Source organism: Hemitrygon akajei, chromosome 7, assembly GCF_048418815.1.
Source record: "Hemitrygon akajei chromosome 7, sHemAka1.3, whole genome shotgun sequence".
NCBI classification, from domain to species: Eukaryota; Metazoa; Chordata; class Chondrichthyes; order Myliobatiformes; family Dasyatidae; genus Hemitrygon; species Hemitrygon akajei.
The window spans coordinates 100,266,479-100,283,741 of record NC_133130.1 but is presented as its reverse complement, the minus strand read 5'-3'; the positions used below and the strand labels follow the sequence as shown (position 1 = coordinate 100,283,741).

Genomic DNA, 17,263 nt, shown 5'->3' with positions numbered 1-17,263 from the left:
GTTCATTTCTGTTTATTCGGCAGCTTAGAAGTTCAAGCTTTTTATCTGGCTGCACAGGTTATAACCATTAAGATTTCATTTTTACATAACTTTATAAATTTAATTACTAACTAGAAAGCTTTCCTGTTTATTTCTCCCATCCATAGCTTCTGATGTTGTATATTGTTCAATTTCTTGATTATGATTGCTTATGTGTGGTGGTTTTACCTTTTTTTTCTAATGCAATTATTTGGATTTTTAAAGATCACTTATTTTTGTAGCTACCCACCATTCCTGCACACACTTTATTTTTTAGATTATTGCTGACCCATATTTTAACACTGTTACATCACTTGTACTTAAATCTTATGACAGACATGTCTATTGTGTGCTTTTCTCAGTGATGTCACATTTGGAAAAAAAAAGCACATCTCTCCAAAGAAATAAGAAAATTGTGGCTGTTGGCTGATACTATTATAGCATCTGCAGGATCTTGTGTTTATGCTATTACTGTTTGGTTAGCTATGTGCATTAGTTTATAGTTATTCCTTTGGAATTTTAAGTCAATCACAAACTAGTTCCATGGATGAATAAAGAGAGGACTGTATTGAAAGTAAATACAAAAGTGTGCAATAAAGAAGGATGAAATAAGAGAATATAGAAAGGTTAGAATCAATCAGGTTTATTATCAGTGATGTGATGAAATTTTGTTTTGCAGCAGCTGTACAGTACAAGACAAAAATTACTATAAGTTACAAAAGCAAATAGAATGAAAGATGAATAACAAGATAACTTTCATGGACCTTGCAGAAATCTAATGGTGGATGGGAAAAAGCTGTTCCTAAAACATTCAGGCTCCTGTACCTCTCCCTGATGGTAGTACTGCAAAGAGGGCATGGCTTGCATGGTGAGGGTTTCTAATGATGGATGCTGCCTTTTTGAGGCATCTCTTCTTGAAAATATCCTCAGTGATGGGGTTGGGTGGTTTCCTGTGATGGAACTGCCTAAGTCTACAGCCCTCTGCAGCCTCTTGGTTTTCTATGCATCAGAGGCACCATATTAAACTGTGATGCAACCAGTCAGAAGACTCTTCATCATATATCTGTAGAAATTTTCAAGAGACTTTGGTGACATCCCAGATATCCTGAAATTCCTAATGAAGTAGAGCTGATGGCATGCCTGCCTTGTGACTGCATCAATGTGTTGGGCCCAGGATAGATCCTTAAATGTTGACAGCCTAAAATTTTAAACTACTGAGCCATCAATGATGATGGATATGTGTTCCCCCAGCTTGCCTTTCTGAAGCCCACAGTAAGTTTCTTGGACTGGTTAATGTTGAGTGCATGGTTGTTTGGAAGCCACTCAACCAGTCAATCTACCTCACTCCTGTGTGCCTTATCGCCTTCTGAGGTTCTGCCAACAATGGTGACATTGGTGAAGTTATAGATGACATGGTTTTGGTAAACAGCCATGAAGTGCAATGTGTCACTAGAGATTAATTTTCTGCATTGCCAGTTAGACTTCTTCCATGCAAAGCTTTGTATTATTAGTGGCAAGCATGGTGAAAGGTTTCACCTAGACATTTCGGTCATGGAGAAACCATTTCAGGGCAACTGGAATAAATCAATGCTGTGGGACACTTAAGCGAAAAGCCTCAGACACAGTACTAACAAAAATCATCAACAAAATATTTTTAACTTTGTTGAACTTTTGCAAAATGTCAGTACCTGTTATGCAATTAAATGCATTATATTCAATAAAAGTTAATTACTTGTTTCTCCAAATTCCTATGTGATACAAGTAGTTTGAAGTTATATTTGTGTTGAGCTTCAAGCAGTCTATCACAAACAAAACAAAAGTCTGAAGAAGCAACACTTTCAACAAAAATTTGTTGTCCAGTGTTGTTGAACAGTGTTATTTAACCAGGGAGACTAACCAGAGTTGATATATAAACAAAAGTGAATATTTTGTAATGTTAGAACATAGAACAGTATAGCAAAGGAATATGCCCCTTCAACCCAAAATGTTGTACCAAAGTACATTAGTACATTAAATGTCCTACAAAATAATCCCCTTTGCCTACTCAGAGTCCATAGCCCTTTATATTCTGCACATTCAATACCTATCCAAGACCTCTTGAGCACCTCTATCATATCTTCTGTCACCACCACCTCCCCAGGCAGTGCATTCCATACACCACCTCTGCAAAAGAACGTAACCTGTACATCACCTTTGAACTTAGCCCCTCTTTCCTGCCTGGCTCATTGACTTCCTTTGCTTGGAGCAGACTTGTTGGGCCAAATGGCCTAATTCTGCTCCTATGTCTTAAGGTCTTAAAAACATGCCCTCCGCTATTAGTCATTTTTACTCTGGGAAAATGGTACTGGCTGTCTAATCTTCCCATGCCTTTCATAATCTTATAAACCTCTATCAGATCTCCCCTCAGCCTCCACCACTCCAGTGAAAACAATCCAAGTTTGTCTAACCACTCCTTATAAAACATGCCCTCTAATCCAGGCAGCATCTTGGTAAGTCTCTTCTGCACCCTTTCTGAAGCCTCCAAATCCTTCTTATAGTGGGGTGACTAGAACTGAATGCAATCCTCCAGATGCAACCTAAGCAGTTTTAACAATGTAACTTACTGACTTTTGAGCTCAATTCCTCAACTGATAAAGGCAAGCATTCCATGTGCCTTCTTTACCACCCTATCCACCTGTGTCACCACTTCTAGGGAGCTATGGAGCTGGATCCCAAGATCCCTCTGAACGTCAACACTTAATGGTCTTTGCATTCACAGTGTACCGTCATTTACATTTGATCTTCCAGAGTGCAACATTTTACATTTGTCCACGTTAAACTCCACCTGCCATTCTCCACCCACATCTGGAACTGATCTTCTGCTGCATCTTTTCCCAATTTTCTACACTATCCACAACATTAATCATCATATCGTCTTTAAACTTACTAACCCACATTTGCTCTTGAGGTATGTTTAGAGTGCCTTGAGATTTTCTTTTTCATACTACTTGCTAAATATTTTACTTGGCTCCTCCTGGCTTTCCTAATTCCTTCTTGAGTTCTTTTCTAGCTCCAAGTTGTTGTGATTGCACCAGTGCATCTGCTTGTTTACTTCCTCGTGATTAGTCCAATGACAGTGGTGTCATCGGCAAACCTGCACCCTCATAATTTGCTGTGTTCCAATTTAATACTCTCCCACAAGGTCCACACTTATCTATAGCTATCTTAAAATTCATGGAATTGTGGTCACTGTTCCCCAAATATTCTCCCACTAAAGGTCAGTACCTGTCTTGGCTCATTACCAAGTCCAGTATAGCCCTTCCCCTTGTTAGACTATCAAACCATTGATTCAAAAAACCCTCTTGGATACATTTAATTACATGCCATCTAAACCTCTTGTACTAAAGAGGGCACAGTTTATATTAAGGAAGTTGAAGTTATCCACTACAATGAGTTTGTTGTTTGCACTCCTTTCCCTAATCTGCTTGCAAGTCTGTTCCTTAATGTCCTACTGGCTGTTCGGTGGTCTGTAGTATAATCCCATCACACTGATTGCACTTTTCTTATATGAGTTCTACCCATATAGAGCAAGTGGATTAACATTCCATTCTGTCCCTCAGATTTCAACTGTGATAATGTCCCTGGTTAATAGCACAACTTCCTCCCTCTCATCTCCCTTTTATCTCCTTCTCTCTTTTCTAAAACATCAAAATCCTGGAACAGCAAGCATTCCTTCCTGTCTTTGTCTCAACCAAGTCTGCATTATAGCCACAACATCAAAGTTCCATGTACTGATCCATGTTCTAAGTTCCACACCCTTACCCACAATACATCTAGCAATAACTGCACACACACAACCTGTCTGTCCCGTTGTCTCTATTAACTTGCTCCTGCCTATTCTTACTGATCATGACATCTATCTCTGCTCAATCCCTCCACCTTCTGATGGTGAATCTTGATGCTTTGGCAATCCAAGGGTTCTTTGTAAATCAAGAACGAGGCATAAAACTTGTTGCTTATGATCATTTTATTAAATGTTATAACAGCAAAGAACAAAAATAAGAAGTGTTCAGAGAAGAAACAGAAAAGCAGACTAAAAAGTTGCCATGGACTTCTCATTCCCATTGGACCAGACATAACAGAAATTCCATAATAACAACTAACCAATAAAATAGCAAGATTCATTAGTGTGATACCTGTTATTGAAACTAAGACGTTTCTAGAGAAATACAGAGACAACTACATTGTAATTACTGGAGAATTCACTGAGCCACTACATGTACAGTACACAGGTGATTACATAAAAAATAAAAGCAAGCATTAAAAAGTAAAATTGCAAGAAAATAACAATTATAGACCCCATTTCTGTTGCTCTGGTACCCATCCCTGCCAAACTAGGTTAAAATCATCCCAAGTAGCACCAGCAAAGCTCCCAGGATTTTGGTTCCCCTCCAGTTAAGGTGCAATCCATCCCTGTTCTGCAAATCGCTGCCACACAAGAAGAGGTTCTAATGATCCAAGAACCTGAAACCCTGCCCCCTACATCAATTCCTCAGTCACTCATTCATTCATTTTATTTTTCTATTTGTGCTTGAACTACCGCATGGCATCTGGAGTAATCCAGAGATTACTACCTTTGAAAATGTTCTGCAGCTGCTCTGAAACTTCCTCAACCTAGCATCCATGAGGCACCACACCATACTGATGCTTCTCTCAGGGCCAGAGAATCTGTCTTTCCCCCTAATTAATGATCACCTAACACTATTGGTCTGCTTGACTTAACCTTTCCCATTGAGCCTCAAAGCCAACCACAGAGCCAGTGATCTGGTTGCACCCTGTCATACCCCACCCCAGTATCCAAAAGGTGCATACTTGTTGAGGGGAATGGCCACAGGGAAAGCCTGCTCTCATTGAATGATGAAATATGAAATGTTTTTACTTCAGTAAGAACAATCTAAGTGAGACCTACATTCAGAGCAAGGATTGCATTGCTAGAGGCTGTGAAGCTGGCAATGACAATGAACATTTAAGTGCCTAATTGAGCTTTGGCAAGTGTTGAACATATACAAACATCTTGCTATCTGTTGATCACCGTTATATGAGGCAGGTTACTGAATCTCCTGTCAAAGACCAGAAGGGAAGAGAATACAAAGGCTTTATTTGGGATTGCCGGCTTCAAGATACAGGGTACCATTAAGTCCAAAAACAATGCTTTGAGAAAGGGCTCTGCATCCTAACTCTGATCTTTATCACCTGAACCGAAAGTGATTCCCCTTCCCTGTGTCCTCCAGATGTAGAACCAATGGCAGTTAATTAAACAGGTCACTGCTCACTCTCTGGGTCATGGTCATCATGATTTTATTCTGTGGCATACTGCTGTGCCAGCTGCTCATAAGTCATTGCAATGAAACAAAAGTTGACTCCTTTGCGACAATGGCAATTTACTGATAATGGGTCAATGAGTGCTGGACAAGTTGGAGAGCACTACAACTCGTGTTCTTATTTACTTACTTGTCTGTCTGTTTGTTTGTTTGTTTGTTTGTTTATTCATTCATTCTCTTTGTTTGCAGTTAGTCTTCTTTTGTTTTCCTTGGTTGTCAGTCTTTATTTGCATGTAGCTTTTCATTGATTCTATTGTTTCTCTGTTCTACTGTGAATGCCTGCAAGAAAATGAATCTCAGGTTAAATTTACTTTAAACTTTGAACTGTGTGCAACCTATATACACATAGAGAGCAGCAATACACTGGAGACTTTTGCTGTCAAATCTAATGTAGCAGACAATGGGTATGGTGAAACACTGCTTTTACTGCTCAGACTTCAATGGAGAAATGTCAAGACTTCTGGTAGTCTGATGGATTCATGCTAGTCTGTTAGAATGTCATAAGAAGATGAGTTAGATATGGTCATTGTCTCTCCTATGATGTAAAAGTGACTTATTATGACTGAACATTGTATAGACACTCCTGAGCTTCAGATGGAGGATACACCATCACTGGAACAGACGAAACCCAGGACACTACCCTCACAAATTCCAGCTGTGATTTCCTTGGGTGACTGAATCCAGTAACTATAACCATATATCTTCTTTCCAGAGAGAAGTTTTCCCACAATACACATCAATTTCAGTTTTACTAGAGCTCCTTAAGTCATATTTGACTCAATGACACATTGATGTCAAGAGTAATCATTCCCAGATCACTCTTAAGAGTTTAATTTTTGTCCAAATTTGGACCAAGGCTGCAACATACTTAGAGCTGGGTGATCCTGGCAGAATTCAGCAGCATCAGTATTACTTGATAGCTTTGTTGACAATACCATCTCTCACTTTATGATTGACGAAAACATAAGGTAGTGATTTTCCATTTTGTGAACAGTTTTTCGAAGGATGGCTGTGTCATATTGAAGGATGAGCTCAGTGGGGGTATTACAAGTTCTGAAGCTCCACTTCAACAAATTCAGCTTGGATGTTGTAAGGTCACTGCTGTCTTCATTATACTCTGCTCTTTCTTTATGTTATATTGAAAGATTTGAATTTTTTATGGTGAGGACCTCAAGAGAAAAATGGTATATACTCAAAAGCTCTCATTGGTTGATGATGAAATAATAGTTTTACTTCATGTAATAGTTTTACATCCATGTCTGAGCATAGGAGGGATGAAGAGTTCAGTGTGATCTATTGGTTGTGAGATCTCTGCAAACTGTTCATATTTCAACAAGTTTGCAGTTCTGTCCAACAGCTTCACTCTGTCTTTAGGCATGACAGTTACAGCTCCTACTGTCCTCTTTTGAACTCGTCACCGATCCAGGATTGGTCACCTGACCTGAGGTCAATGGAAGGGACATACCACATTGCAAGGTAGAGACAGGGTGCAATACAACTTTGTGTAGCTCATGGTTCACAATGCTTCATGGATACCCAGTTCTGAGCTACTGGGTGTGTATTGAAGTTATCCTATTTAACATGAAGCACATGCTTTGATAGAGGACATCTAGATCCACATGGATTTTATTGACATAAATGTATGTTATAAATCTTTCACGCCACTATTGCATTATCTTTCATTGGTAAGATAATGATTCCTTTCCTTTCTCACATCTTTCAGATTGCACTATGTACAGCAGGATTTGATCTCAAAGCAGTTCTCAATGTAGCAAACATGAGGAAATCTGCAGATGTTGGAAATTCTAGCAACACACACAAAATGCTGGTGGAACGCAGCAGGCCAGGCAGCATCTATAGGAATAAGCACTGTTGATGTTTCTTCCTATAGATGCTGCCTGGCCTGCTGCATTCTCTCAATGCTACAATTTAAATTTTCCTTCAAATAACTGGTTTCTCTAGTGGAATGATGAGCTCAAGCTACCAGTTTTTGTTGTTTGTATTGCTGTATACAGCAGCTTAATTTTTTTGTGAAATTGTTCATTTTTTCACATTTATTTTGCACATTTTATTGCCTTAAACTTTGAGCATACCCTCAGAGTTTGTTATGGGGGTTAGGTGGAAGGAAGGAAATGAGGATAAATAATAAACAGAGACTAAAAAATTGATGCCGGCCTTTGGAAATGTGAGGTTGAGTGGAGGATGCAGGTGCAGGGTAGAACAGTAAGAGGTCTGTAACCAGGGGGAGTAGAGCATCAGAGGCTGGAGAGAATCACTTTGTCTGGTGAGATTGGGCTGCATCTTAGGAATGGAGGAATTGGTGACTATTTTTAATGTAAGGTGTTAAAGGATATAGGAAAGTATATCGCTTAACTTGCTCGCTTTCTAGGCCAGTGCTGCTGGAATAAGACCATGTTGTCCTGGAAATGCACAGCAATGGTGCGTTCATGACAACGTGGTCCAAGTTCCTTTGTAATGTATGGCATGGGAAATAATGTCATCATGTACGTCACTGCCATGGAAAACATTTCTGGAGTTGCAAAGGTGACTCACAAAATTTAATACTCAGTTCTGAGGGAGAAAGTCAGATCTGCAAAATCGCTGCAATTGTGTTTTATTCAGCCAGTAAAAGATGGTGTTCTGCAGATGTACTTATAGTCAGAAAAAGAATTAATTGTTTCCCAGTCACTTATTTAATTCCTTGAGTTGACCTTCACGAGGGGACTAGTTTTCCAATGGATTAGTCAGTAATTGTAAAATGCTCAGGCATGCTCCAGTAGGGTAGGAGAGCAGAAACCAATTACAGCAGAGATTAAGATTTGAAGTGAGTGAATGCCTACTGCACAATGTCACTATGGAGAAGTCCTCAGTACATTGCTTGCTATCAAGGTTCCCATTCCCCCTTCTTCCTTTGAATACAGTTGTCAGGCAACTGGACCACTTGATAACCTGCCACTCTGGTGAATTTGGGGCATACACACTCCTGGTGCAGTCAGCTGCCCTTTTGATGTTCTCATTGAATGTGGATTTAAATAAATAGATTGAATTATATTGTTTTTTATTGTTTTTACTTTTAGTGTGATATGCTTTCTCTAAACAAGGCAACCTGGAGATAAAATAAGTAGCAAATGCTCTAAAGATTGACACAACTCCTCCGTTAAGAATACATTGGATTTGATGAGTTATAAAAGACTATTCCATCTATTCTTTTTCATTCCTGAGAGAGATCAATTAAGTGAATTCCTCTTTGTAGATCCTAGTCCTGAAGTTCATATTGCAGAAAGTATTCAATATTTGATTTGGGTGACATGGTAGCCTAGCGACTAGCATAACACTATTACCATGAAGGCAAATTGGGTTCAATTCCGACCACAGTCTGTGAGGAGTTTGTATGTTCTCCCTGTGACCATTTGGGTTTCCTCTGGGTGTTCCAGTTTTCTGATACAGTCCAAAGATACACAGGTTAGTAGGTGAATTGGTGACTTAAGTGCATGGGCTTATAAGTTGGAAAGGCCTGTTTCTATGCTGTACCTTTAAATTAACAAATTAAAGTAAATAAACTACCCACTACATGGCCAGTGTCAAATTTTGACGTCCTGCACACCACAGTTCCAGAGGAGAGGTTGGAATATGCATAATTAGATGCTTGGCAAGGGTCAATAAAAAGAAGTTAGGTTTAAGCAGAACAGACATTGCGTGAGTTGGTCACTGTTAGAGTGGGGATTTCGGGTTTTGGCTTATAGAGGTTTCAGCGAGGAGAGGTGGAGTCTGTAGGTAGATTTTTTTTGTTTTATTTTTCTTTCTTTCTTTCTTACTGCACAGTTAGAAAAGTGAGGATGCCAGGCAGGATAGTGGAATGCTCCTCTTGTGTGATGTGGGAAAGCAGGGAGATCTCCTGTGTACCTGAGGACTCACCTGCAAGTGGTGCATCCAGCTGCAGCTTCTTTCAGACTGTGTTAAAGAAATGGAGCTGGAGCTGAATGATGGACTCCCAATCATTCAGATACTTAAGGGGTTGATCGACAGGACTTATAGCGAGGCAGTTACACCCAAGGTAAGGACATAGGTAACTGGGTGACCATCAGGAGGTAAAAAGCCGACAGACTACCAGTGCTTTGGATACTGTTGGGGGGATGGCCTAGCAGAGGAAAGCCACAGCGGTCAGTTCTCTGGCACTGAGTCTGGCTCTGTGGCTCAGGAGGCAAGGAAAGAGAAGAGACGAGCTGTAGTGAGAAGGGAATCATTGATTAAGGGAACAGACAGGAGGTTCTGTGGACGAGAACGAGATTCCCATTTGGTGCCAGGGTCAGGGGCATCTTGGATTGAGTCCACAGCATTCTTAAATGGGAAGGTGAGCAGCCAGTGGTCATGGTCCACGTCAGCACCAACGACATGAGTAGGAAGGGTAACAAGATCCTGCAAAGTCATTTTGGGGAGTTAGATGCTAAGTTAAAGTTCAGGACCTCCAAGGTTGTGATCTCAGGATTGCTAACAATGCCACATGATATTGAGGACAGAAATAGGAAGATCATGCAGTTTAATACATGGCTAAGGACATCGTGCAGGAAGGACTTCAGATTTTTGGCTCATTGGGCTCTCCTCCAGGGAAGATGGAATCTGTATAGAAGAGATGGTTTGCACCTGAACTGGAGTGGGACCAATATCCTTCTGGGAGGGTTTGCTAGTGCTGCTGTGGGGTTGGGAGTGAGGGTGGTTTAAATTTGAGTTGCAGGGGGATGGGAACCATAGCTCCAGAGCAGATAATGGAGTGATTATAGCCATTAATGATACTTGGTTGCAGGAAGGGCAGGTCTTGTCAGCTCAATGGTCTAAGGTTCTAATTAAGGAAAATTAGAACCGATAAATCCCCAGAGCTTGACAAGGTGTTCCCTTTGATCCTGTGGGGAGCTAGTGCAGAAATTGCCCTAGAAGAAATATTTAAAACGTCCTTAACCACAGGTAAGATGCTGGAGGATTGCAGGATAGCTAATGTTGTTCCGTTGTTGAAGAAAGACTTTAAGAATAAACAAGGAAACTTGGCATCAGCAGTGAGTAAATTATTAAAAGTTATTCTAAGGGACTGGATATATAAGCATTTGGATATACAGGGGCTGATTGGGGGTAATCAGCATGACTTTGTGCATGGTAGGTCATGCCTATCCAATCTTATAGAGTTTTTGAGGAAGTTACCAGGAAAGTTGATGAAAGCAAGGCAGTGGATGTTGTCTGCAGTGCTGCATCCATTGCTGTTTGTGATCTGAATCAACTGTCTGGATGCTAAGGTGGTAAACTGGATCAGCAAATTTGTGGATGACACCAGGTTGGGGATGTAATGGACAGTGAGGAAGACCACCAAAGTTTGCTGTGGAATCTGGACCAGCTGGAAAAATGGCAGATGGAATTTAATGCAGACAAGTGTGAGGTGTTAGACTTTGCGAGGACAAGCCAGGGTAGGACTTATGGAGTGAGCGGTAGGGCTCCGGGGAATACGGTAGAACAGAGGTATCCGGGAATACAAATATATAATTTCTTGAAAGTGGTGTCACAGGTAGATGGGTCATAAACAAAGCTTTTGGCACATTGGCCTTCATAAATCAAAGTATTGAATACAGGAGTTAGGAATTTATGTTGGAGTTGCATAAGACATTAGTGAGGGTTTGGAGTATTGTGTGCAGTTTTGCTTATCTACTGCACCTTCAGGAAAGATGTCAATAAGATTGAAAGAGTGCAGAGAAAATTTACAAAGATGTTGCTGGGACTAGAGGACATGAGTTATAAGGAAAGATTGAATAGGTTAGGACTTTATTCCCTAGTGCATAGAAGAATGAGGGGTGATTTGATAGAGATATGCAAAATCATGGGGGGGTGGTAGATAGATAGGGTAAATACAAGCAGGCTTTTGCCTCTGAGGTTGGGTGATACTCAAACAGTTAAGGGTGAAATGTGAAGAACTTAAGAGGAACATGAGGGAGAAGTTCTCCACTGAGAGGGTGGTGAGAGTGTGGAACGAGTTGCCAGCGGAAGTGATGGATGCAATTTTGATTTCAACATTTAGGAGATGTTTGTATAAGTACATGGATGGGAGGTGTTTGGAGGGCTATGGTCCTGATGCAGGTCAATGGGACTAGGTAGTTTAATAGTCTGACATGGTCTAAATGGGCTGAAGGACCTGTTTCTGTGCTTAGTGTTCTGTGAGTCTATTCTATGATTCCATGTGGGAATAATCTATAACAGTTTCCAACTTTTTTATGAGGGTTACACAAGAAAAAAAAACTTTCCATCTTCTGCAATAAATTGATTTAGCCTGGGATTTATAGCAATTGTCCATCTATTATTCTCTTTTAAGGGGAAATCATACAATTTCAGATCATCTTGGCGGCATTAGTGAGAAGTTTAAGATCACCAGGAAAACTGTTCAAAGACATGCAAGGGTTGACGGTGCTTGATGTGTCACTTACATATGGGTAGCAGGCTTTATGTTTCCTATAAATGGTTCTTTGTTCTTGTACACAGTTATTGTTCAAATTTTTTAATCAGCAAATACACCTTATCAGCATTTTCTGGGCTTAACACGTGGTGAGAGATAGAATGATTTTGTGGCCTACCTTAGAAGTTAATGAAGTGCACATTTATTTAATGTGCACTTAATTGATCTCTGACTAAACTTTTCATACTAGGTTCAGTTCTAGACCTAACCATCCATTAGGAAAGGTGTCCACTTCCCCATTGTGCAGGTGGTTGTGGATTATCATCATCAAGGCCAATCCCATGCTTCCAGCAAGGATACATGATACCTTAATATGTAGGACATTTTCAGTGACCTGCTCTACCCATAAACACAGGAGATTCTGCAGATGCTGGAAATCCAGGGCAACACACACACACAAAATGCAGGAATCCCAATGAAGGTCTCAGCCTGAAACGTCGACTATTTATTAATTTCTGTAGATGCTGCTTGGCCTGCTGAGTTCCTCCAGCATTTTGTGTATTGTTATGAACCCCATAACTGGGTCACTTACCAACAAAGATAGAGAGGTCCGCTGAAGTCTGATGGTACTATTTTTAAACGTTTTTATTTATAAAGGGGCACAAAAGTAAGGTTAATACAAACATTCAGATAATATACATCGTCAATACTCAATCTAAAGCGCGGGTATAGTAGTAATCAACAATAAGAAGTAGCTCTATCGTTTGTCTAGGGGTAAAACTATTGTCCGATGGAAATATAAAAGTCTCGCCAGTTCATGAAGGCTTTTAGCCATTGGAGGGACCGCTGGGTGTTCACAGGTTGGAGAGAGAAAATAAACTTGCCAGCCAATTGGACTCAAAGCGTTGAATCGGGAACGTGAGTTCTCTGTTGTCAGTTTGGAATCCTTTTCGGGGTTATCAGCCACGCATGTCCCAAGCTAGGGGAACCGAATCACACGTGGCTCCCGAACAGCTTCCCGTCCTTACGGGAGCAATGAGCGATGGTGTCTCCGTCCGGTGCGTCGCTGGGATACTGCCTCCTGCAGTCTCCTTTTTATCATGACTGGCAGATTTGAAAATGTCAATCAAGGTAGGGTGATACAATCCCCACCCCACATTGCCCAAGGGTGTCCATGTCCCTGATAGCTGGCACGTACTATAGAGTTGCAATTCACACAGGTGCCTCTAAGAACAATGGTCAAATCCGTTGCATTGTCTCTCATTTCCTGGGTCCAAGACCCGAATTAATAGCGATCTTGCGATTCTCCGGAAGGAGGGGGCTGGTCCCGCACCCTTCGGCCCCTCAGAGCTGTGGTACATTCATAACAGTATGTTCATCTGCTCTCCCCTTATGGTTGGATACTTAGATCAAGGGCTACAATTAACTAGCGGCTGCTCACAGCAGTGTGCTTTCCGATCACTGCTTCTGAATGTAGAAACTGCAAAGACCACACAGGTAGCAGAATTGTGGAAAATGCCAGTGCTGTTCCAAAATTCAGATTTTATTACTTTCATTAGTCTAGGAATGAACTGCAGTAAAACTGTGGAGATTTCATCATGGTTTGTTGCATGTTCCATATCAGCAGTCATTGACACGAGAAGAGCAAAAAGATGAACAGGAACTCAAGGAACCTAAGGCAAAAAAAAGAGATGTTCATGCCTTCAGGTTGGAGGCTACCTAGGCAGAATATGAGGTGGCATCATTATGGCAGAAGAGGCCATGGAGTGACACTTCGGAACAGGAATGGTGATAGGAATTAAAATGGTTGGTCACCGGGAAATTCTGCTTTTGGTGGATGAAGCAGAGGTGCTCAATGAAGTGATCCCCCAGTTTATGCTGAGTCTCACCAATGTAGAGGAAACCGCATCGGGGCACCAGATACAGCAGGTGACACTAGCAGATTCGTAGAAGAAGTGTTGCCTCGTGTGGAAGAACTGTTTGGGGCCCTGAATGGAGGTGAATGGGTAGATGTAGCATTTCTGTCACTTGCAGAGATACGTACTAGGAAGGGAAAGATTAGTGGGGAGGGACAGATGGACAAGAGATTCATAGATCCCTGTGGAAAGCGAAGTATGGAGGAGAAGTAAAGATGTGTTTGGTGATGGGATCCTCTTGAAGTTGGTAGAAGTTGCAGAGGATGATGTGTTGGATGTGGAAGCTTGTGGAGTGGTAGGTTAGAACAAGAAAATCTCTACCCTTATTAAGTTAGCAGAAAGACGGGGTGAGTTTGGATGTCCAGAAAGAGAAGAGATGCGTGTGAGGGCAGGGTCAATTATAGATGTAATGGTGAGGCTTTATAAGGCATTGGTCAGACCACACACACTTGGAGTAGTGTGAACCCCCCCCCCCCCAGTTTTGGACCCCTTATCTAAGAAAGAATGTGTTGGCATTGGAGAATGTCCCGAGGAGGTTCACGAGAGTGATCCCAGGAAGTAAATGGTTAACGCATGAGAAGCATTTGTTAGCTCTGGGCCTATACTCACAAGAACTTAGAAGAATGAGAGGGGATCTCTTTGAAACATCGAATATTAAAAGGCCTAGATAGAGCAGAAGTTGAGTGCATGTTTCCTATAATGGGGGTGCCTAGGACCAGAGGGCACAACCTCAAAATACAAGGATGTTCCCTCTGAGATGAGGAGGAATTTCTTTAGCCAAAGGGGTGATGAATCTGTGGAATTCATGGTCACAGACAGCTGTGGAGGCCAAGTCATTGGGTTTATTTGAAGAGGAGCTTGATAGGTTCTTAATTAGTCACGGTGTCAAAAATTACGGGGAAAAGGCAGGAAAAAGAGGTAATAAATCATCCATGATGGAATGGCAGAGCAGACTTGATGGGCTGAATGGCCTAATTCTGCTCCAATGTCTTATGGTCTTTTGGTCTAAAGCAAACTCAATGACCTTCTTCACACAGCAATCTCTACATCAATGATCAAGAAGGAATGTCCAAGTTACTGCTCAAAATGCATCAAATACTGCTTTGCAGCTGTACTTCCACTGATAATGTGACTTTTATAACTAAATTGCTGATCTAAAGATGTCTTGTGATACTTTTCCTCAGTGGTGTGCAGCTCTTATTGTCATTTTTTTTGAGTAAACACAAAACTCATTTGTATGTCACTCACTTGTATGGGGATTCTCACACCTGTAGTAGATAGCTTCTTGCCAAACTTCTCAAGTTGGATCTAGATGGTCTCCAAGCAAACACCCCTCCCTCTCCCCAGTCACAGAGAACCTACCTCCAAGCACCTTTGAGTGAGTATAGGAGCTGTCTTCTCTATTGCAGCCTCTTTTACTTCTATGGCTGCTGTTATGTAGAATTTGCCTTTAAGGACTGCCACCCATTTCAGATTAGTGTTTTTAAAAAACAATGTCAGAACTTGTGCAAAAGTAACTGTGGTCCCGTTAGGAACCAGGAAAATCCTATTTCATTGATCCATACTTAGATTTGGCCAATTTTATGACATTTTGCTTGGAATCTGGATAGGTGTTAGCTCTAAATACAGTGATGGTTCAGCACGCACAATATAAGAGTGAATGCACGTTACAAGCTTTTATTTTAAATGTACAATTATTTAGTGAGCCCTGTAAAATGGTACTCATCAAGTTGAAAGTAGCCTATGTAAAGTTTAAGCTTATTGTCATAGGCATAGACTGTAGAAAGCAATATAATTGCCATATAAATTAGCTTTTTGCAGCAACAGCAGTTCAGTAAATTACAAACATGATAAGCTTAAGTTAGCATACACTTAAATTAACAGATTATACTTACACAACAAAATAAACATAATGACACTACTGAGAGGGGAAAAGAAATATGGTCCAAGGTAGTATTATGGTTTCTCAGGTCAGGTCAAGAACCTGATGGCAATGGGAATGAAGCAACTACTGAACCTTGAGATTTGGGTCTTCAGGCTCCTGTTACCTCCTGCCTGATGGAAGCATCAGGAAGAGGACTTAGCCTCAATAGTGGAGGTCCCTGATGATGGATATCTTTTTGGAGAAGAATATGAAAGTGACGAAGAAAGGAACTATATTTGAACAATAGTGTTTATGTCCAATACACCTAATAATTAAGTACTTTCAAGAGTGTTTACTGTTGTAACGTAGGAAACAAGGCATGGTTAACAATCAAAGGAAATCCGTGTAAATTAAGGAAACTTGTTAAGATCATTGTAAACACTGTTTATGTTTTGATTTTCAAGGTGGTTGGACCTTCATCTGCAGGATCTTTCCGAGAAAGACCCAGTGGACCCACAGCATTTCGGAAGTGTTATAAACGAGGCGATTTCCCAATTGCCCTAGAACATGGTTCACAAGGAAATCGGATAGCCTGGAAGGTGAGTTGAAGTACATCCTTGACATTTTCTTCTCATCTCAAAGTATCATATCTTACTGTTGAATAAGGTTAGTTTACAAATTAATCAGATAGAGTAGTTTCTCAGTAAATAGGGGTCGGAAAAATGACAGCACTCCTGAGTCAGCTGCCCACCCTTGCTTACAATTAAGTTATATCCAGCAAAAGAGATGAGAAAGTCAGCTTTCCTTAGAGAGTATCCTCTGCTGGCCAATCCATCTCCATTTTTATGAGGACCTGGCAACCCAGGCTATTTAAAACAGTCCATCAAGTGATGGAACAAGCTAAATGCATCAAGCAGGCAGACATTTATCTCCCAGGCTTCACCTTTTCCTGCAGGATGTTTCCAAATGGAAACTTTAATTACTTAAATGGATGGGTCAGGATTGTATGCCCTATGTGCAGAACAGAATATAAATGAAGGCGGATCCATATTCCAGCACCACTTTCAGTTGCTGCAGTTTGTGTCAGCTACTGCACTGATGTGCTGCTTGAAATGGCCCTATCTTTCCCATTTGTCTGACAAAAGGTTAATTAGCTTCAAAACAAATACATTATTTAATGAATGCTCTGACACTGGTATGTACTGTGGTTAAAATAACAGTGGCTTATATATAAGAATTGCAAGGCCATTGAAGTATTATCCTGTCTTGTGTGATCAACCAAACTGCAATTCACATTTTTTTTTACAGAATGGAATACTTTTGTTGGCAAATTCTAGTTTCAGGCTAAGATTTCAGATTTCAAATGTATTATAACCTTCAGTGCAAATACATGTACATTGCACAGGAGAGAAAAAAAAGCATAAGTGCATTTTTTATTTCTCTCATTTCATTCAAGGTTTCAGTACATCAATAAAATGTTGATTAAAGAAAACTTGACAAGCACTTGTAGTGGCTAGATTTAACAATTTTGATATGAGACAATACGTGTCAGGAAATGCACATGTTAAGTGACTTGAAGGAGAAATAGAAACTAATAAAACATTTGTCATGTCAGTCTTCCATATTGTATTAATCCAAACACACAAAATAATCCTTTCCAACAACAACACACACAAAA

General features: G+C 40.5%; 1 protein-coding gene across 1 annotated transcript in view; it reads left to right on the top strand.

Annotated features, from left to right (window-relative positions):
• The window catches only part of LOC140730744 (parkin coregulated gene protein homolog), a 258,984-nt gene that overhangs the window by 33,040 nt on the left and 208,681 nt on the right, over positions 1-17,263 (top strand). Inside the window, exon 2 of the mRNA XM_073051588.1 lies at positions 16,050-16,184. Within this exon, the coding sequence (XP_072907689.1) occupies positions 16,050-16,184 (135 nt within the window). The remainder of the gene's footprint in view (positions 1-16,049; positions 16,185-17,263) is intronic.